This window comes from Channa argus, chromosome 19 (assembly GCF_033026475.1).
Source record: "Channa argus isolate prfri chromosome 19, Channa argus male v1.0, whole genome shotgun sequence".
Lineage (NCBI taxonomy): Eukaryota > Metazoa > Chordata > Actinopteri > Anabantiformes > Channidae > Channa > Channa argus.
Window position 1 is genome coordinate 11,710,375 of NC_090215.1, and position 21,307 is coordinate 11,731,681.

The 21,307-nt window shown below is 39.9% G+C and overlaps 2 protein-coding genes across 6 annotated transcripts; one reads left to right on the top strand and one right to left on the bottom strand.

The window, feature by feature from the left end:
- Positions 1-1,136: 1,136 nt before the first annotated feature.
- Positions 1,137-15,904, top strand: mybl1 (v-myb avian myeloblastosis viral oncogene homolog-like 1). Of its 5 annotated transcripts, none has more exons than XR_010911753.1 (17): positions 1,137-1,552; positions 4,040-4,139; positions 4,413-4,484; positions 4,720-4,812; positions 6,068-6,288; positions 6,385-6,586; positions 6,674-6,748; positions 7,003-7,113; positions 7,740-7,979; positions 8,075-8,467; positions 8,600-8,739; positions 8,898-9,012; positions 9,103-9,216; positions 9,356-9,460; positions 9,795-9,986; positions 10,430-14,977; positions 15,314-15,904. XR_010911753.1 is itself a non-coding variant. In XM_067486746.1 (16 exons), exons 1-16 carry the CDS (start codon positions 1,530-1,532, stop codon positions 10,553-10,555), a joined length of 2,322 nt encoding a protein of 773 aa, XP_067342847.1. In that variant the 5' UTR covers positions 1,137-1,529; the 3' UTR covers positions 10,556-15,904. The 5 variants fall into 5 exon arrangements, 3 of the variants coding, with proteins under 3 accessions (XP_067342847.1, XP_067342848.1, XP_067342849.1); XR_010911754.1 differs by having other exon boundaries at positions 15,569-15,904; XM_067486746.1 differs by having other exon boundaries at positions 10,430-15,904.
- si:dkey-97a13.12 (SH3 domain-containing protein 21) lies at positions 15,857-19,372 on the bottom strand. Its single transcript, XM_067486749.1, has 5 exons — positions 19,186-19,372; positions 18,918-18,949; positions 18,230-18,397; positions 17,428-17,579; positions 15,857-16,765 (listed from the first exon to the last, which is right to left on the bottom strand). Exons 1-5 carry the CDS (start codon positions 19,250-19,252, stop codon positions 16,507-16,509), a joined length of 678 nt encoding a protein of 225 aa, XP_067342850.1. The 5' UTR covers positions 19,253-19,372; the 3' UTR covers positions 15,857-16,506.
- Between the last annotated feature and the right edge of the window lie 1,935 nt (positions 19,373-21,307).

Sequence of the window (21,307 nt, forward strand, 5' to 3'; positions counted from 1 at the left end):
ACAAGTATTATATTATAACTAGGCTATGGCAAATTTATTATACAATTGTGACATATCTCAGACCTATACGATAATTTACGATTTTGTCCCGTCACCCAATAATATTTTTTTGTTCTCGCATGTTGCTTCTTGCATGTAATTGTCTAGTAGCAGCTGTCAAAATCCATACAGACGCATTGCACCATTTACCCCAAAGAAAGCCAAGGTCCCTGCTTGGAGCTCACAGAGCACAGATGAGTAATCATCAGCGATGTGATAAATCAAAAAGGTATGGTGCAGTCTGTGTGAATGTTAAAGATGGAAAATATGAGAACAAAATGCATTTTCATTGATGAATATAGTCTCTTTGGAGTTACATGTATTAAACCAATAACAACAGCAGATATCAGTTTTGTCCACACGGTGTAAGCAGAATACAACTGGAAAAAGCTTATGAATGGCCCTAGATGCAGGAGTTGCCTGACAAAGTACAGGAAATCTGTTGTCTATGCCAGAGATGGAATCCTGTAAATATTGTTTATATTTTGTCAGAATGTCAAGACTAATTGTTTTGATTGTAATAGGAATTCTCATCATCTTCAACAAAATATAGCAATGAAACGATCTTAATCTATATTGCCTTATAAAGAGACACCACATAAGGATGCAATGCTAATCCACTCCATTTCACATAAATAGTTTATATTTCATGTTCAGTTGAGCTTACCATAATTACGGACTGTTATTAACACAGAAGAACAACCCAGCAATGTGCATTGAGGGAGAAAGGGAGATATGAATACATGTGTTTGTCTGTAGTGGATCTGTGGTGTTGGGAGCCCCCTGAGGACCCCTATAGGGGCGCCAAAAGTCCCCGCACCCCACTTTGAGCCACCTTGGTATTTATGAAAAGACTCATTCCGCTTCGGAGGTGACAGTACACTTGTTTGTCTGAACCTCCGCCTACTCAAGATTCAACCAATAAAACGTAACTTTCCCAACTTGTAACCAATCACACAGAAGGGTCCCGAATATTGTGACCAGTCAGCTTCGAGCACTGACTCCTCTTCTCACGGCCACATTTCTGACCAATCAAAAGCGAGGCCGCCTGCGCAGAGGGCTGGGCGCGAGAATCGGCGGGATGGACAAAAATCATAGGGAGAATTAGGAGGAGTAGAGACATGCAAGATAAAATCAGCCCGGTCTGCGAGGACTGAACTTACAGTGCTGGTCTGTTCAGCCTTTTGCAATATTACCTCTTTACAAATAAGTGCCAGAACAGGATATAGTGGCTTTTGTCTGGAAATATGTTTTTGCCAACAAATAGGGCTTTTACCGACAGATAGTAATGTTTTTGGCTACATTTGTAGTGTACATTAGGTTAACAAAAGCTCGCTGGTTAGCTGAATAGGGCTAGCTAGAAACTGCTGGAAGACATCAGTAATGACTGACATCGTTTTCTATGGATACACATCGATTCGCGTGGGATTTTTGAGAGCTACCAAACACTGGTTCATCTTTGAAAAGGTTCAATCCTCCTACAAATTGTCATGGACAACGTGAAATCACGCAGGTGGGTGTCAGCAATCCTAACGGCAGTAACGTTAACGTACAGTGCAGCTCTGTTTCATTTTCATTTCATTTGTTTGTCACATAGAATGTGCTGCAGTGCAATCGTAGCAAAATAGGCAGGACCAATGTCCTGTTAAGACAGCGTAAGCTTTGACAATGCAGAACGATTAAATTGGTTTATTCTGTGACAGAAGTGCATTTGCACATGCACACTTAACGCTGTAACTCCATGCAGTAAGATTTATAGACAGTTGTCAACGCACAATAGCCTTGGATACCTGTAATAGATGGACAATAATTCAATCTTATTATCGTAGTCTTCCAGTAGACTAAAAGTACGTATGGGTACAGTATGATGTTTTAAGCTTTAGACATGGGTTGCACTCTTCTGTAAATATTGTTGAAACAATACAGTTTATGGTGAACATTATTTTTTAGCATGAAAGGCGCGCAGCCCATTGTCAACCAGCTGTTACGTAATAGCAGCATCCCTGGGTAGTGACGGGTGACGGGGCAGTCTGATTAGTTGCACAAATGACAAAACAACCATAAATAAAGGTTCTAAAAAACAAAACAGGTTATGAAAACATGAAAAAACTAAGTGTGCGTGTGGTTACATTAGAGTATGGACTCTTTGGTCAACAGTGTTTATGCCAAGAGAAAGAAAATGCCAGTGGGTTAATTCCCCACAGTCCCCAAAGCTCCCCCCTCTTTGAAAACACAGTGTCAAAAAGTACCTGAGAAAACAGATTTGTAACATGTTTGTTCTTTGCTAAAAACTGCCAATGAAGGCAAAGGAGCAATTATTTATAGCTAGTCTTTACTATACTAAGGATGTTTGCAATTAACTGTTAATTAGTGCTTAAGTTAACTCTCTAGTTGATCAATAAAACAGTAATTTTTAAAATGTTGATAATTAATGAATCTGTTGTGTCATTTCCAAGAGAAAGGACCAAACATTAGTTGCATTGGTTGAGTCCAGCTTATCCTCAAATATGCTGATAAGATTACTTTTTGTCTGAGTTTGGTCATGATAAATGGGTTACTATTTGAATTTGAAGGTGTGACCTTTTGTTAAATGCATTTTAACAAAAACATAAACAATTTTTTGAAAACAAATGTCAACAGATAAATGAACAATGAAAGAATGGCTAGTATAAACTCTGCTGATGATTATGATGGGAACTATGTTTTTATAAAATAACTTTTTGTGATATCCCTGCTTGTTTTGACATCTGGTGAAAGATGGATGACTCTTTCCTTTTGTAGTTAGAACATCTCAGGCTTTTACCTCGGCATCCCACATCTTAAATGTTCTACTGACTATTTCTGATCATAAATTATAAAAAAGACAAGAAACACTGAACATGAATGGTTGGGACAGTGGGGTCTTTTGGTTTGACTGTAACTGATGCAACAGCTAAGTCTTTCTGTTTTCTGAACTTTTTTGAAAAACTGGACCGTTAAATTTTTGCCATTCCCCTGGCCACACCCAAGTGCACCACCTCCTCCATCTCAATGACACACACACATGCACACGCACACCTCTGGAGGTGAAAGAGCCTGTTGATTTGGGATCGCCTCTATCCTTCTGCCCTGTTATGCCCCTCCTTCCTGCTTAGGCCAAAATCCATACTCACTTACTCGCCTCTCTGCTGTAGTGAAAGAAACAGACCACACCAAAATTCAATTGCCATCCTCAAGTTTCCAGGCTAAAGAAGACTTTTTCATCCACAAGATCTGAGAAAAACAGCGTTTTCCTGCTGTTTGTGTGATGGTTTAGATCTGCTGTTGGGGATATCCTGCTCAAATTCTTCTCCATTTATTAATGTGCTCTATGCTCTCATGTTTTGTCAAAAAATGAAGGTCCATGAAAGGAGATTAATGAATGTTCTTATATTATATTATTATGTACAACCACTAGCCTGACATTTATGTTCAGTCAATGCCCATTATTTATTTAATTTAATTGTTTGCTAAGTACTTATTCATTCAATATTTTAATTGCCATAGCCTTTTATGAAAGCATGTCAAAGTTTTTTATTATAATAGTATTTACTTATTTTATCAATGAGTAAGTAGGATTTACCATCCTATTTCAACTTGGCCTTAGTAGAATGACTGAAAGTCTTTTGCAACTGCCTTCCATGTTTTGTTTCCTGTTCTACATCTAGATATAAGCCTACTTAAAGCGACAAGTCATTTTGAAATAGCTACTGAAACCTAAATCTATGTGGTCTTTGTCATATTTTTTAACAACTGAGCTGGGTAGGGTACATATTCAATTAGTTACTGATACAAACTAAGACACGGATACACGTTCTACTATGGCTGTTTCCAAGTAACGCCATATTTATATTTGTATTCCTGCTTACAGTCACTGACATTTATGAAAAAAGAAATTGTCTCCATTAAGAAACTTAGTTCCTATTTACTCTTTACCTATAGTAAATGCACAATAATTCACATTTGTCATATGGATTTTTAGCAATGATGAGGATGAAGAGCTCCCCTCCACAGACCCAGAGAGTAAAGAGAAGAGCAAAAATAAAAAGACACTGTGCAAAGTAAAGTGGTCCAGAGATGAGGTGAGTTTGTCAGAGGTACAAGTGAGGTCTGTACTCACAGGAGATTTGCAGGAAGTGTGTGTGAAATGAAAATATTATACTTCATGACATTTGTATATAATCTTTTTGCAAATAAGAACATGTTTAAGTGTGTCCTCCACACATCATAGGGGAATTTAATAGTCATTGCTGGCATTTTATTCAATATTACAATTAAATAGAACAGACCCTCAGAAAGGAGTAGCGCCTTCACTCTGTCTTTTCCCTTTGTCCTTCTCATCTTTGTATTTTAAGGATGAAAAGCTGAAAAAGCTCGTTGAGCAACATGGAACAGACTCCTGGAAGTTAATAGCTAACTTTTTTCCAGTAAGTATACAGTGTAGCTCGACTACCTTGTATATTATCTATGGCTTAAAAAATTAAGTGTAGTATTTCACTTCATGTCAAACTAGTTAATAGCTGTCTACATTTTTGTGTAAGCTCAAAATTGGCATACTTTGTCATTAGGATGGTCTTAACAGTGACAGTAAGGGTTTGTTGCAGTGACTGGGGAGGCAGTTTTGTGTCATGAGGTGTTGTGCTTTGCATGGCTCTGTCACAGGGGAGGACAGATGGCCAGTGTCAGCACCGCTGGCAGAAGGTACTCAACCCAGAGCTGGTGAAAGGACCCTGGACAAAAGAAGAGGATCAAAAGGTAAGAGGAGCTGGGAGTTCCTGTGCTAGGCAGAAAGAGGGATGACAAAATAGGTAAATGATAGGGAAAACAGAAGGAAGGTATGAGAAATGTCATGAACAGTTCAGTCTGAATGAAAATTAAATGCAAACACAAATGCCACAGTATGTAATGCATCTTTTACCCCCAGACAAACAGGGCTGTGTGCATGTGTAAGCTTACTTCTCCCCCCAAACTTCCTTTGCCTTCATTTCCTTTTTTTTCTTGTTTTTGAAAAGTAAATGCTCCACTACGTCATCCCCAATAAAACACAGATTTTCCAAGTCAATAGAACCAAGCCCCACTTTATAGTGACCTAACTTAAAATATATTCTGCTATTTTAAGATGAAAACTGCATTCACACTCATCCAAAATCTTGAAATCGTAACAGAAACACAAAAGATATCAATAATAGCTCAGTATGCCAGTGATGATGTCACAGCATTTTTTAGCAGTGACAGAAACAGCCAAATGAGCTACTGCTGTAGTGGGATCTTCCTAAACACTGGAGTTGCTGTTTGCTAGAAAAGAAGAATAACTATGAGATTTTCTCATTAAACTTACAGTGGCTATTGAGTAGGTATTCACTTTTTTACCTTGGGGTGTTGGTCAGAAAACAGCTGACTGTGTTGGTGCTACAGATGAGCAAAGCAAAACTCTCAGATCCATGGTGGCAGAGATAAGCATGGAGATCCTGAATGACTGGCTTGGTGTATGGATGGATGAGGCCAGCTACAATTCGGTGCAAAGCATAGATTGAGGGTTTCTACCTGATGGAGTCCTCCAGCTTTGACTTGGCTGCATCCTCTGTTTCATACTAAGGTGTAAGACAGCTTTTAGTCAGTGGTATTCCTTTGGAAAGGTGTCCATCTGAAGCTGACTGAAAACATGCTTCTTAGCCTAGTACAGCGCTGCTTGATGATGATTGGTCTTATGAAGCTCCTTAGCTCTGGCAACCATCTACTCCTTTCTGTAATTAAACTATTTGATGTCTGTGTCACTGTTGGCCAAAGCGATACCTCACAATCATTCTATCTCCTTTACTTTTTGTAGTTGATCTGTAGCTGTTACTGATGGGTAGGAAGGCCACTTATCTGGATGTAGAAGAAGAAATTATGGTTCCTGGCTTCACCTTTTTTGTTTTGCTAGTTCGGTTAAGAGGGAGACAGCACACCTTAGATTCCAGGACCCCTGGTGTCAACAAATACGTAATCTCCCTCTTCTTGGTGTGTGCAGGTTATTGACCTGGTTCACAAGTATGGCCCTAAGCGCTGGTCGGTGATAGCAAAGCACCTCCAGGGACGGATTGGAAAGCAGTGCCGTGAACGGTGGCACAATCACCTCAACCCAGAGGTGAAAAAGTCTTCTTGGACTCAAGAAGAAGATCGAATCATCTATGAGGCCCACAAACGGCTTGGCAACCGTTGGGCAGAGATTTCCAAACTCCTTCCTGGCCGGTACTGTAATTCAACAAACATGCTGCTTCTTTATTTTGTTTTTTTAATCCAGTTAAAATAATGAAAGAGTAAAAATTCTCATCTTCTACCCAACAGAACAGACAACTCCATCAAAAACCACTGGAACTCTACTATGAGGAGGAAGGTTGAACATGAGGGCTACCTGCAAGATGGCTGCAAGACTTTCAGTTCATCTCATACTAGCGGGAAGAGACGCCACAACAGGCCATGTCCCCCGGCTCCAACAGAGTCTCAGCACTCTGACCGCAGTCCCCTTCCTATATCAGGACCCAATCAGGTCTGACGTTTTCACACTATACTGCATAGTGTTTTTTTGTAAATCGGTCTTAATTTTTTTGCTTGATGGAGATGCTCTGTGTTGTAGATGGTGGGATACCCATATGATCCTCACAGTGAACACTTAATGGAGAATGTTCCTGACAATACAGGCTTTATACCAGTGAGTCTTTCTGTGTTTTGTTGCACGTAGAAAAACTTGACACAATCTTTAATTTCTGAACTTTCTGTATTTATTCTTGTGATTGCTAACTCTGGACTTCAAATCAAGCACTTGAATGTCCTGTTACTTTCATCTAACTCTCAAATGCTCCCGTAAATATTTCATGTGTAAATGTGTTTTTTGTCTGATTTTCTTAATTTCTTCCTTTCCTACTGTCCTCTCAACCTGTCCTCCCTGACATTTGTTTATTCCAGCCATCCTGCCTGGATGATCCTGACAAAGAGCAAAGAATTAAGGAGCTTGAGCTGCTGCTTATGTCAGCAGAGAATGAAGTCCAACGACAAGTGCAGTGCAGAGGTCCATGTGTAAGAACACACTCTGTGTGTTAGCATACTATAGTCAGCATAGCCTGCGTGTTTGTAGCTTACATACACTGTAAAAAGGGCCTATTTAATATTAAATGTTACTTAACTGAGTCTTAAAATTAAATTTAATTGAGATAAAGACAGAATGTTACACATTTTTCTAAAAAAATGTGTACATTATGCCTTTATCTGTATTTAATAAAAAACTTATTAAAACAATCTTGACACGTGATCATAAAAGTTTGCCTAACCCCAATGGACTTCATTAAAAAGATTTTAAGACTCATTTCTAAGTAGACTTTTTACAGTGTATCCATATGAAAATGGTAATGGCGCATATGTATCAGTGCCTGTAGTCTCATTTGCTGTAGTGTTGCTATAGTAACCATCTTCCCAACTTCGCTACTCATTCAGACTGCTCCCTCATCCCCTCGAGTCCTCACCTTCTCTATGCCCATACCCAGCCAGCAGTTTGTTTTTTCTTTAACACTCTCCTTTTTTAATTCTGTCTCCCCAACATTTTTTTCAAATTTCATTCTCTGCATTAATCGTTTCTTTTTTTCCCCTCGCTCTCTCTGCTGGAGACAAAGATCAAATATCTGTGTTCTCTCGCTTTTGTCTCTCAGAGTTTGGAGCAGTATTCAGCCTGGTCAGACAATGTGTCAGAGGACACATTGACAACAAGTAGCAGCAGTCTGGAAGAGCAGGCAGAGGCAAGATCTTGGAGAGGCCCTGATATCACACAGGGACCTTCAGCACAGCTTCCTGTCTCCCCTAGCAAGTTCCTGGCTGTGGAAGCAAGCACTGTGCTTTCAACTCTCCAGACCATACCAGAGTTTGCTGAGACCATGGAGCTCATTGACTCAGTGAGTAATAGCGATAGCAGAAGACTTAGTTGAAAATAATACTCAGAATAACTTCTCTGATTTGTAGCCAAGATTGTATTAAAGATCTACTTTAGATATGTTTTGGTCTGCAGGACCCTGTTGCATGGAGTGAGGTGGCCAGTTTCGAACTGTCAGAAACAGCAACACCGCCCAGGCACAACCAAGCAGGATACACCACTCTACTGCAAGAGAGAACAAGTGACAAGTCAATGGGCTATGCAGTCAACACTCCAGCTACTATCACAGGCCATGATGAGAACATTACTTCATTTGGTCTGGGCAATGAGAACTCCCTGACTCCCACCAACTCAGCAAAACCTTCCCAGGTGTCTTTTGGGAGGAGAAGAAAAAGACATCGAGGGGAACCACCTCCTTTGTGTGACAGTACCTGCTTCACCTTCTTGGAAAATATCTCAAATTCTCCCAAGAAAACACCCACGAAGTCACTGCCCTTCACCCCCTCCCGAGTAAATAAAATCTGTTGTTCTTTCTTCATATGCCATAATCTCCACCTCATCTAACTACTTCCTTCATAGACCTGGTGTGCTGTGTTTGTACTGCTACAGTGACTTATATTACTTATCTGTTTGTTTGCCCAGTTCTGCAACATATCAGCAACAGAGCATCTAAATTTAGATAACCCTCCCTTCACCTCAACTCCTGTGTGTGGTCAAAGGTGTCTCCACAACACGCCGCTCCATAAAGAAACCACACATAAGCACGAGAAAGAAAATGATGGGTAAATAAATACACTGCATTATGGATCCCATAAGAGTTGGCATAGAAGCCTAAAGCTCGCTATGCTTTATGGGAACTTTTCACAGGAAATGTCTAATCTTTTTTTAATCCAGTTTTAGAATAGTACTTAGATTATAATATTCTCTGTCAACTTTCTAGTTCCAGGACCCCTAAATTTCGCAAAACTGTAATGATTCCAACCCCAAGGACACCCACTCCCTTCAAAAATGCTTTGGCTGCCCAGGAGAAAATGCATGGGCCATTGAAGATGGAGGTGAGAGTGCTTACTTTTTCTGACCACCGTTTACAGTATATAGCTGTCGATTGTTGTGCATATTTTAACGTTTTTTGTTTGTTTGTTTAGCCACAGCCTTTGTCATTTTTGGAGGAAGACATTCGAGAAGTTCTCAAACAAGAGACTGGAGCAGACATCTTCAACAGAGCAGACATTCAGCAAGACTACAGAACATGGAAACATGTATGTGTTGTCAGAAGAAACAATTTTTTAAAGAAATACAGATGCACAATTTATCTTCCTAAAATACCGCTTAGTGTTAAGATTAATGTGTTTTCAACACAAAATGCTGTAATTTGTGCCCGGGCCCTTTTAACTTCAGATGGATGGTGCAGCTAGAAAAGTACGGAAGTCCCTTGTGCTGGACCCCTGGGATAAAGACTGCCTCAGCGGGCAAATCTTCCGAGAGCAGCTCAACAATTCACAAGTGAGTTACTAAAAGGAAATTGGCTCAAAGTTACTGGCTTGGAACTATACTATAAATGTGAAAACCTACTCTTACTGCTCTGTTTTTGAGTGGCTTACATGTCACCAAGAGCTGCTTGGTGGCTAAAACTAGTTGTTCCTAATTGGGTTACTGTGATGTTACTGTGTTGCTGTACAAGTATATTGAGCGTTGTCTTGTTGAAAATGCGTGCACATTTGACCTGTTAAACCTCTCAAGTTGTGTCTACTTGTAGCACTTATAGGATGTCGAATATGTTTAGGATCACCATTGCTGTTATTGTTAATCCAGTACTTCATTGAATATCATATTTTAGGTGCCAGATGAAAGTCTACTGACAAGATCCTCACTGATTACTTCAATCCCTGAGCAAGAGGATAGTAGCCGACCTTTAATTTCTGACAGAGGGGAATCCCCTCTAGCCCCTGTGCACCCCCCTTGCTTTACAAGCCCTCAAGCAAAGAAGCCCCTAACCACTCACAAAGCATCAAAACACAACACTTTACAGGTATGTAAGTACATTTATCAAACAATTGGTGAAAAATCCAACACAAAACATATTTCAAGAGAGTTGGAAGTCTTTTCGATTTGCTGTTAAGATTTAAGTAATAATAAGTAATAAGCTCTGATAATAAGTAAAAAAGACAACATATGCACAGAGAAGTCAGTTATTTGCAAGCTGTCTATAAAAGCAACACACCTGCAGGTCAAGTTAGCTGTAGGTCAGTAGTAGCATAGATCTTCGAATTATACTTAGGTATATTATCGACAAAATGTTGCAAACTTAAGATACAAGACTCTTGGTGGCTGTGTGGGGCCACACCTGGTTGGGCCACGGCCCTCTGCATCCCAACCCATTGCTCTACCACTGAGAGACAAGGCCCCCCTAAGTATTATTTTCAGTAATGAAGGGTAAAGTATTACAGTAACTGTTGGTCGTGTTCTCTGCAGGTGAGTGAGTGGGAAGCAGTGGTTTATGGGAAGACAGAGGACCAGCTGATCATGACAGAACAGGCTCGGCAGTACCTGAACCCTTACCTATCGTCTGGCTCTACTTCAAGGGCTCTTGTGCTTTAAAGTCATCCCCTCATTCTACAGGAAACACTACTACACCCATCCAACAACTACAACCTCCACTGAATCCTGTAAGAGACAATCCAGTGAAAACAATATTTAATTGTTTTAAGCAGACATACACTGCTAAGGACATCAACAAAGAGGCTGCTGATGTTGTTTTTAATACTTTTCTAGTTCACTGCCCTTTTTTGTTGATGTATTCTCTATTCCCTTTAAACACACACAAGCTAGCTACATGAGCAGCTTTGTAAAGTTGAATGAAAAGGCAAGTTTTTTTTCTACATTAGTCAGTAATGTTGAGACAACATGCACATACCATAGGCTGTAGAAATACTGTTTATTACTAGCAGTGGCTGCTTGTAAGTGTTATATTGTTAATATATTGACATTTAATTATGTAGCGCTACTTGATTATCTCCTCCAGCTTATTGGCATCCGTGTGTTTTTAAAGTCACTCTATGAGTTTTTACTAGACACGTACAATAACATAACACCAACCATTGCTTTTAAATTAGAGAAACAAAAGTGCTTTTATGCTTTGTTTCCTTTTTATGACAGCTGTGCTACATTGCTGGATGTGTATCCACGGTGATGTTACATTTTTGAGGATGGAAATAGGGCGCTGTCAGTATTGCACTACTGAGTTGATTTTGCTGCTGAGAAAGAAGGAGCAGCGTTTTTAAGGGCAAACTGGATAGCACTTGTGATGGTGATGTGTGATCTTTTTTAACAAACACAATGTTTCCTTTTTAAGGCCATAATGTCCACCACGACATTGGTTGAATGTATTTCATTGCAATGTATATGTGTAAGAACCTCAGTGATGGAAGGGTACCTTTATTTCTGCTTGTTTTATTTATTATCTGACAGCTCTAAAGCTTAGATATTAATATAATCAGACACCATGATTTTTTTTTATTTTCTATTTTTTATTTTTTAAGTTTAACTTTGCTGACAAAACAGCCTAAAACCCCTCATTTGCTCTAAAGCAATTCTCTCTGCAATAGACATTTCCTGGTCCCCTGGTTAGAGGTTTCAGGATGTCACAGTTGGTACTGACCAATTTTCATTTTATCAACAACAAGCATTTGATTGAAAAAGATTGACTTCTTTTTGTAAAGGCTGTAGGTTTTATTTATTTAATGTTTACTAATTTATTTATTTCTTAAAAAAAAACATTTAAGAGAAATTATTAAAGGATTTTATTTTTTCTTTCTCTCTTTCAAAATCAGGATTTGGGCTACCATTCATTACTCCAAGTTAGGAAAACATGCACTGCCACTAATTTAATGTTTATTTCTTTTCCTAATCTGACAAAATGTAGTTAATAATCATATTGTAGCTTTATCTTGGAACATGTGTAGGTAGGAAATTTTTTCGTTTTGATTTATATTTGTTCTTTGCTATTAGGTAGCAAGATTCCATCTCCGACCTCTAATCATAGACAAATTGCACTTTTTACTCATCAATTAATTTAAAATGTTTGTTCATTCTGATGATGTAACTCGTCCTTTTTTAATTTGTGTGTGTGTGTGTGTGTGTGTGTGTGTGTGTGTGTGTGTGTGTGTGTGTGTGTGTCTGTGTTTGATGGATGTTTTCTTTGTAATGAATGCTGACATTAAGATCATGCTGCTTGATTTAACACCTTTTGTTTTCCTGCAGAAGTGTGTACTTAGAAGCCTTAAAGCATCAAACATTTTTAGAAGGATTCCTCTAGGAAAAACACAGCTAACACAGACTGTCCTATCACAGGGAGACTCAACATTTATCCCTGCAGCAGCCAGTACTGAAACAAAATTGTATTCTGCTGAAAAATCCTTGAGCAAAACCCTAATTCCTGACCCGCTCACTGTGATTCTGAAGAATGTGCTTCCATGTTACCAGACTGACTCACAAATATTCTATTATCTGATGAAGCAACACTACATCATTCTTTGCTTGGCTCCGTTGTATTTTGTCGGCATTAGTGGATCCATCTGTAATCTGGATTATCCTGCATTAAGCATTTGAGTGAGAATAAAAAGGGAATCTTGTCAAGGAGCTCAAGTGGAGAGATCAGGGCTATACAATACAAAACTCTGAAAGTAAATGCAGATTGTAATGATAAAATGGATCTTTGACAGGATGCTCTGCTGAAGTGTGGTCTTCTGAACTGACTTTCACAGCAGTAGAGAGCACAAAATTCCAATGGCAAGAGAAATTTTGTTAAGCATCTGGAGTTACGTTGTTTTCTGCAGTCATTCCTTAGATGAGGATGTGACGGACAGAGAGAACTACAATGTGCTGTATTTTCTTGTTATAGAATAAACCTATGAGTATTTTGAGAGACAACAAGAGTGGTCATTTCGAAGACCAAATGGCAAATTGTGAAACTATTTCAGTTTGTGTCCCCTGTGAGTATGCGATCAAACCTGGCATTTTCTTATCTTTTTATTTATTTATTTTTTTCCTTTTTGGAAAAAAAAAAGTCATAAGTTGAAATACACATCTCAAAACAGTGAAAACAAAATGATTCCCATTATCCCTTTCTCTGCGTAGGTCCGCATAGATGTTTACGTGTATCGATGGAGAAGTATAAATTGGCCTTAAGACAGAAAGTGGACTAACGTCAACATAAGGCATTTGTATTTAAATCTGGTGGCTGAGATGTGTCTAATCTGTATATACTTGGGTTACAGTATTTTTTTTTTGTTTGGTTTGACTTGTGTCTGTACATTCCATTTGTTAAGTCCAAGTTAATAAGTTTGTATGTTAACAACACCTGGCCATGTAACGTCATAGGAATTAAGTACATACACAGGATAGTAGCAGCTGCCATATACTACTGTAGCTATGCATGAGCAATACACACAGTGCTGGACTTAGCTCTTATTTACAAGTTTGATCACAGATGTAACGCTTGCTCTGTTTTTTAGCATTTTCAGTTGAAAACCAAGGTACCATAGAAATCCTGCCAACTGTCTTTGTAACCATGTACTTAATTTGGAACAATAAATGCATTTGTTGCATGAATTCTTTGGCTGTTTTTAGATTTCCTGTGTCGACAATTCTTCTCTGCCAAGTGTTCCTGTACAAATTAGTGTACATTACATGCTGTTTTCCACTAATAAAGATTTCTGATGATCCCTTAGTTTTTCTGACATGCTCACAGCAGGTGTACCAACCTCTTGAGTTCTTGCCAAAACACATAGCTTTCAAGCCATTTTCTTCTAACATGCTCCACCTTTAATCATATTTTGCCCCTTTATCCCAGGTGCAATTGACAACCAAGCAGTTACACTACGTTTGATGGTGGATAGAGTGCTTTTAGCTGACCCCTCTGTCATCTGAATGTATATGTTGGGATTTTGTCAACTGGCCTGGGGTCTAGGGACACGAGCCCCTTCCACAAGAACAAGGGGCCTCTCCACAGGGTCAGCTGCTAGGCCTAAAGGGGCCCACTCACCCATGACTTAATGCCCCTGAGCTCCTTTGTCCCCAAGGCTGTTGGTTTTACAGGCCCATTCACTCAATTGCCCCCCAAATGGAGGGAGAGAGAACGTGCCTTATGCTGAAGGAGCATCAGTGCACATGCATACAAACAATGTGCACATAATCACATGGGCACTGCATACACGCTATGTCCACTTAATCAATCTGTCCTCCCTTCACTCTTGTTCTTGTACAAGGGGGGTCTTTTGTTCTTGAAAGATGTCAGGGACCTTTTGCCTCTTAATTGTTTTTGTCAGCAGCCCTTCTACCTTATGCTTCATTGGTGTATTTACAAGAAGCAAACCCTAGATATTAGTGGCTTACTGACACTGACAGATGCCTGTTGTGTATAGAGTCTTATTAAGAGAGTCATGCAACTGTTAATGTGAGATGAAGTGCATCATATTTTTCCATATTATCTTTGTATAAATACATTTTATAAAAACTAAGTTTTGACATGCGACAGTGTGCACCACTTTAATTCTATTATGACATGCCTGCTATATATCACTAGTCACTGTGTTAGCTAATGGATTAGGTAATGTGTTCATTTCTGTGTCCACATTATACACTGAAGACATGAAAGAAAGCCTGTGGGTGACCAACCACGTCTCCCCTGCCTTCTTCCTATGAGCACACACCCAAGAGCAAGCGCACAAACTCTCTCGCACACATCCACACATGCCATTTGTCTTTGTGTATGCTAGACAGCAGATGGCAGCCCATTATAGGGTTGACAGAGCAGTCATCTGGCAGGCACCCTGTTACCCCTCCTCCCCCTCTTCTCCTAAGTTCCCCCCAAAACACCCAGCACAGCAGGCATAGGGCACTTTTAGGCGGGAGAATCCACAGCTATGAGATGCGTGTGAGTGTGTGTGTTAAATTTGGACCCTGGCCTTTCTGCCATATATAGGTCACTGTTTCCTCTTGTGTGCGTCAGCAGCATGTGAGGTAAGTCAGCCTCCCATTAGACTGAGGAATTGTGTTATGTACCTACAGTATGTGATTTCAACTAAATTTGAATTAATCACTTCTAAATATTGTGCTAATCCCAACTGAAAGAAAGGAAAGGAGCTATCAGATAAGAAATTATTTCTTTCATCCAGCTTCTATTTATGCACAAAAGGAACAAGGTATTTATTGTATTAAGGAAACCAGATAAAAATCTGATTTAAAGGTCAAATTTTAAACTGAAACATGATATTTTCACCAATTCTTAACTTATATTGAAATGGAGGAGCAACAGCAGTGAAAAGGCCAACTTTGACATTCTCTTTCTTGAATCAGAGTTTCCTCAGAGGACTAGTGGAGCTGTCTCTCCTTGCAACATTTACAGTCTTCCCTCTGCAAGGCATGACTCCCAAGCACTGGCCCCAGAGTGACTGCCTCCCACAGCCTTTATACAAAGGAATATACAGCAGTGAATTTCTAACGGTGGGGGAGGAGGTGGAGCGTGTTTCAGCCACAGATCAAGGCCAAGGTTAGAACTAGGTTTGATGTTTGTGTCTTCTGCAAATTGATAATTTACATCCCACCTTATAGACTCAGCGCTACAGGGACATGCTGGGAAGCACTACACAAGAAGACTACATATGACTTCTGAGAGCTGCTTTGGTGTCACTGGGGCAACCTGCACAATCCCTGGTTCTTTGGCAAGCCTTTCAGCAGGCCTCAATCATACTTCCTTTCCCTTGAGAGAGTTTTTTTCCCCTCCAGCACTGCTAAATAGGAGAGAGGCCCAGCGTGTTCAAAGGAAAATTAACAGGGGTGGAAGTATGAGGTAATATACTGAGGTATGTTTCCATTGAAATAAAAAGATGTTAGCCAGTATGGGTTTACTGGTTTTATAACCATAACAACAATATTACTTTGGCTTATGCAGTCATATATATATACATACATATCACATGTGCAAAGGGAGTGAAGGAACATAAATGATAAAATATATTTTCTCTCAAGTAACAGTGTCAGCATGTAGAAAAAGGGTACATTTGATCAATGAAGCATGATATTACTTTAAAGATTGCCACTAACTGCTACGTTACTGCTCTTGGTTACACATTAGTTGCAATGAGTCTATATTTTTCAAAATGCTGATGTTGCATTTGATTTTGAAAAGCCTGAAAAACAGAGCAGAAAACAGCAGCTACTTAGCTCTCTGCACATTCAAACCTTCAGTCGCGTTGCATCTCTGGTGATGCTCCCCTCTGTAGTGTCACAGCAGGTGTTATGCACCACATGTAAGGGGACACAACACCTTCTCTAACATCACTCATTGGTCTGTGCATGTCATTCTTTAACCTCTTGCTTTATGAAATACAGCCAAGTCAAGAAAACCTGATATGGCAGCAAGAACCTGCACAAATTAGGATATTCATAACATGTCTTCAGTGTTTCAGAAGCTCCCCTGCTCACCCGCTAACATTCCCTGCAGCAGCCCCACAACAGTGAACTTCATCCAGGACAAAGAGGAGGACCACTTAGTCGCTCACGAAAGCCTTGTTGGTGGCTCCCTGGCATTCACTCTTTTTCCGGCACTTGGACAAGATTCTGTTGAGCAGGCTCGGAGATCTGTTTGTCTGAGGGGGGGAGACCACAGGCTGAGGCACAGGGATCTGGGGCCTCTGCACCAGGAAGGGGCCCTTGGTCTCACCCTGGCCTCCATCCAGCCCCTTCCCCCCTCCTTCTCCTGCTCCACCTCCTCTGCTCCCCCTCCTCAGGGCCTGGAGAATGTGTCCACTGGGGGACAAAGAGGAAATAACAAACACAAAGGCCCTGTTTATTCCTCGTGACCCAAATTCCACAGCTAGCAGACAAGAGAGCACGAAGCTGTACAGAGGATCCTGTGTGGTGAGTGTGTGTGTGTTTGTATTTGTACGTGAACTAAGTATAGTGGCAGGCTGTCAAATATACATGCCCCCCGACACTCACAAAGACTGAGAGACATATTTTGTAGAAGCTATTTTAGTTAAAATATTTAACATTTCAACTAAAATGATAAAAGATCCACTTAAGATTTTGATTGTGTTTTCAAATATTTTCATTTCCTTTTCATCCATTTTTCCTATCTTTCCTTTCCCTCTCGCTCCTAGTTGGCCTTAATGAAATGCAGTGCAGTGAGAGGGCACTGACGAGAGGGTGTTTGTGTCTGTGTATGTGTGTGTGCATGCCTGCATGTGTGTGTTTATGGGGGCTAGTAATCAGTATGCATTGTGAACTAATGAGGGACGAGAGGCACCACCTGTTCAGGGGAGCTGGGCGGAGACCAGCGGGATAGAATTTGGTGATGGGGGATGCGAGGAACAGCTGCTGGGTGCTGGCTGCGTGTGCATGATGTGTATGTATACACTTGTCTTGGCACATGTGCATTTGTTATTACGGCTGTTGTGAAGGTTACTTACTTTCCATATCTTCTGCGTAGTCCTGAATCGTTGTCACCTGCAGAGGTTCTCAGAGATATAGTTCTTCTCAGGCCTTTGGAAGAGGATGCAGACACACTGGCTGCTGAGATGCTGGATCCTGCCGTCCCTCTGGCCAAAACAGGCAGATTCACCTGAGATTGGAAATAAATCTGTTTGAGTTAAAAATGGCATATTGGTGTCCTAAAATAACCATCACACAGCATCTGGTGCTGCCCCCAATCTGTTAGTCTACTTTTAAAAACCTAAACTAGAGTAGACAGCTCATATTATGTACTTTTATTTATATCTTTATTTAGACATTTGTGGGACAAAGAACTTTACACTTATTTATTAGTTGGTTGTTAAATTGATCATGCCCTGGCCACTACCATACATAACCTTTGGATGTGCCATGGAAAAATACTTCTATTCATACTTAAACATTGCTAGAGAAGTTTTGAACTGAATATTAATTAGCAAAATTTAGAGTTCTCTATTTACAACCCTTGGTAATTCAGTTTTATAGTATTTGTGTGCAGTTTTTACTGTGAGCTTGTACATTTCTATATGGGAGGGAACTCAAAAGGGTAAAACATTTGAACACTGGCATCAGTATACCAATATAAAAATAGCCAACGTTGTTCTGCTTTGGCCAGAATATAATGTTCTTGTGCTGTTTTAGAGGCCTTTGAATTCTACACTGATATGGAAGAACAGAATGGAAAATACAGTCTGGCTTCAGACATGAACCAGCAGCACAGCACAGTCACGCTGCATTGCTGAGCACATTCAGGCAGCCAACCTGGCTCAACTCCATCACACAGGAGGCGGGGAAGTAGCCCTGCTGGCCGTCCTGCAGCCGCCCAAACCACCTCTCCTCCTCATGTTTGGACAACACCAGGATGACGTCACCTGGAGACAGCTCCAGCTCATCAGGCCAGTGGGGCCTGTAGCTGTGCACCACTACCATCTAATGGACAAAAGGACAACTGCAGTCAGTTTACTGTGAATTGTCTATTTTTGCACATTAGCAAAATGCGTTTTCAGTTTTTGCACTAAATTTAAATGATGTCCAGTTTGCTGCATTGCTTTTGTTGTGACAATAAAAGCTGTTGTCAGTGTCTAAGTGCTCTTTGCATTTAGCAGTTCAGAGGATTAGCTGTGAAGACCAAGAGATTATCTGCTGCGCAGTTAAATAGAAAACCTAAATTTGGGTCTACTCTTCATTAAATGTTGCACCCAAATATGGTTGTAATAAGTAGGACAATAAGTAGACAATTAAAACAATGGGGTTACATTCAATTGGTTGACTTTACATAACACCAATGTCAAAATCATGTGCATCAGTCTTAAGTAAATGTGAAATTGTGAAATTGTTTACATGTGTGTAGTTAAAGACCTACATGAGGCTAAATTAACAACATACAGCCAAAGATCCAGCACAATTGAACACAATTGTATTTTAACATGAAGGAGAATGTTAAACTTGCCTTCTCAGCTTCTGCTCTGTACCGATACCTCCCTGTTAACAATCAAATTGAATCAGCACAAAGGTCATTTGTCATAACTGCAAATTTACACAAGGACATGTTTAAATAAATGCTTGTACATATGTATCAGTGAAACCACGTCCTTGAGAAACTGAGCACTGCTTAAGAAGAGAAAAGAGCTTTTCCAGTATAGATAATAATCATCTGACATTGACACACTGATGATATAAATAATGTCATGCTATGTTGCGGATACGAGTCCACTCACCTATTGGTGCAAGGACAGTGGTGAAGACTTCAAAGTGCTCATTGCTGTGCATGTAGATATGCTGCATCTTGAAGGTCTGACACTTGCACGCTGACAGAGGCTCCTGTGCTCTCCCTGCACTACCTTAATATAAATGCAGCTGACTAATCCACTGCAGCACTGACTGGAGCTGGACAAAAGCAATAGCACGTCCTTCTTAGGATGCAACACACACAGACACAAATAAGTTTTTAGTTAAGCTTATGGCAGAAAAGATTTATGATTATTTTTTTATGCTTTTCTTAGTTTCCAAGGATAAATATCACCAGGGCCAATTTTCAGCATTTTTAATCTCTGTAACAGAATGAAAGGCAGACGTCATCTCAGAGATCATGCTTGACCAACTCATTTCATGCCAGTGCCTTTTGTTCTTTGACCATCTGGTCACATACGAGAGAAGTTGTAGCGACCATTTCCACAACCCACTTGATGTGGTTGAGAATTCATAATTTTACTTCATCAACAGTGCTTGATTAATTTAAGATTATTGACTGTCCCATTTCCAGTGGCCTGGGTGAACAGGGACAAAGATGAATGGGTTTGGGACAGGGTGGCGTTCTGGTCAACAGATGGTCATGAATCCCCCCCCCCCCCCCCCCCACACACACACACACACACACACCCTGAACGAGGCCCTTAGCCACTTTAGTGTGATGATGCTTGGCTCTGAGCTTGTGTCAGCGATTAAAAAGCATCTATCAATAATATGAGATCAGCCAGATGATCACATCTGAGCACTGGAGGTTTCCCTTCAAACCTTAAAATGTGTTGTCATATGCAGAAAAATATTAAATTCTCTGTTCCCAATTAATTACAACCAGTGTCAAAAGGAAATAAGGTTGAGTTCTTGTCATAGGGAGTTGTATATTAGCTTGGTAAGGTGAAAGAGAAGAATGTTAGTGCTCTGTCTGAAAGACCTGTAAAGGATGAGACAACTAGAAAATGTTATTATCTGTGGCCTTAGTCCTGGACAACACTGCACAATGACTGGACTGCACCCACTTTCACTAAAAGAAACCTTTTTTTGGAAAAAGGCAGAGAGTCTAGAGAGGCCAAAATACTGTCAGTTACAAAAGTTTAGTAAAATTATAGAAATATACTCCGCAAAGTGTCATTCACAGCTTTGAGATTGTGTCCAAATGTTTAAATGTGCATATCCTGAGTATGAGAGCCGGCCGTTACACTTCTCACCGCTCCTAATTCAGTGTGGAGCCTCGAGTCTGGACATCTAGGCCAAAGAAAACCTTTACATAACCACAAACCACAGATAAGCCACTTAGAAACACGATCCGTTTACTTCAAGGAAACACTCAGACAAGGACTGAGCTGCTCCGTGTTCAAGTACTTGTTTGCCAACCCACAATGTTATTATGTGAAATACAACTTAATTTTAAATGCAAAGGTGTTTGAGTGATATATGAAATAAGCTGACATGAATTCAGTTGGTTGTCAGAAATATGCATCTCGTACAAATCTCATTGTGGGATTTTTGCAAATCTTTCAGCAGGACAGTTCAGGGAAGTACTGCCGTTTAACGGTACCCAGGCTTTTAATTTAGTCCAGATACATTTTCGTGAACAAATATTCTCAAAGGAACTATTACACCCCCGGGTGATTTTAATGTTGTTAAGCCACATATCCAGCAAACAGTTGATTATGGCCAGGATTCAGAATTTCCCCATGGTAACCTCTTTGCAACACCTTAGAAAGTGGGGTTAATTTTGTATGATGGTTTCTTATATATCTATATCTATTTATATATGTGTGTGTGTTCAAAATGGGATTTGAAAAACAATGTATATGATTTCTGAACTTAAAAAAAAAAAATACTACACAGATTAGTGAAGTATATACAGTTCTCCAAAGCTCTGCTGACACTTAGATTGTTTGCTTTGTCTAAGAAAAAGACCTAAGCCCAAAGGTGTTTGATTTATCTGCAATACAAAGTAACACATCCTCACACCTGAGAGGCTGGAAACAGACATGTTTCATGTCTAGTAAATTTGCTGGAAAAATGAAAGAAAAAAAATGATTATCATTTTAGCTCTAGAATGTACAGCACTGCAAGAAAGTACTGCACACT

What these genes read in the sequence shown, in the direction of transcription:
- mybl1 (XM_067486746.1), top strand. Translation starts at nt 1,530, where the DNA reads ATGGACAACGTGAAATCACGCAG. An exon ending in TCCAAACTCCTTCCTGGCCG is followed by an intron (nt 6,289 to 6,384) that starts GTACTGTAATTC and finishes TCTACCCAACAG; the next exon opens with AACAGACAACTCCATCAAAA. An exon ending in TGCAGTGCAGAGGTCCATGT is followed by an intron (nt 7,114 to 7,739) that starts GTAAGAACACAC and finishes TTTGTCTCTCAG; the next exon opens with AGTTTGGAGCAGTATTCAGC.
- si:dkey-97a13.12 (XM_067486749.1), bottom strand. Translation starts at nt 19,252, where the DNA reads ATGCAGCATATCTACATGCACAGCAATGAGCACTTTGAAGTCTTCACC. An exon ending in ACAGAGCAGAAGCTGAGAAG is followed by an intron (nt 18,398 to 18,917) that starts GCAAGTTTAACA and finishes TTTGTCCATTAG; the next exon opens with ATGGTAGTGGTGCACAGCTA. An exon ending in CTACGCAGAAGATATGGAAA is followed by an intron (nt 16,766 to 17,427) that starts GTAAGTAACCTT and finishes TTTGTCCCCCAG; the next exon opens with TGGACACATTCTCCAGGCCC.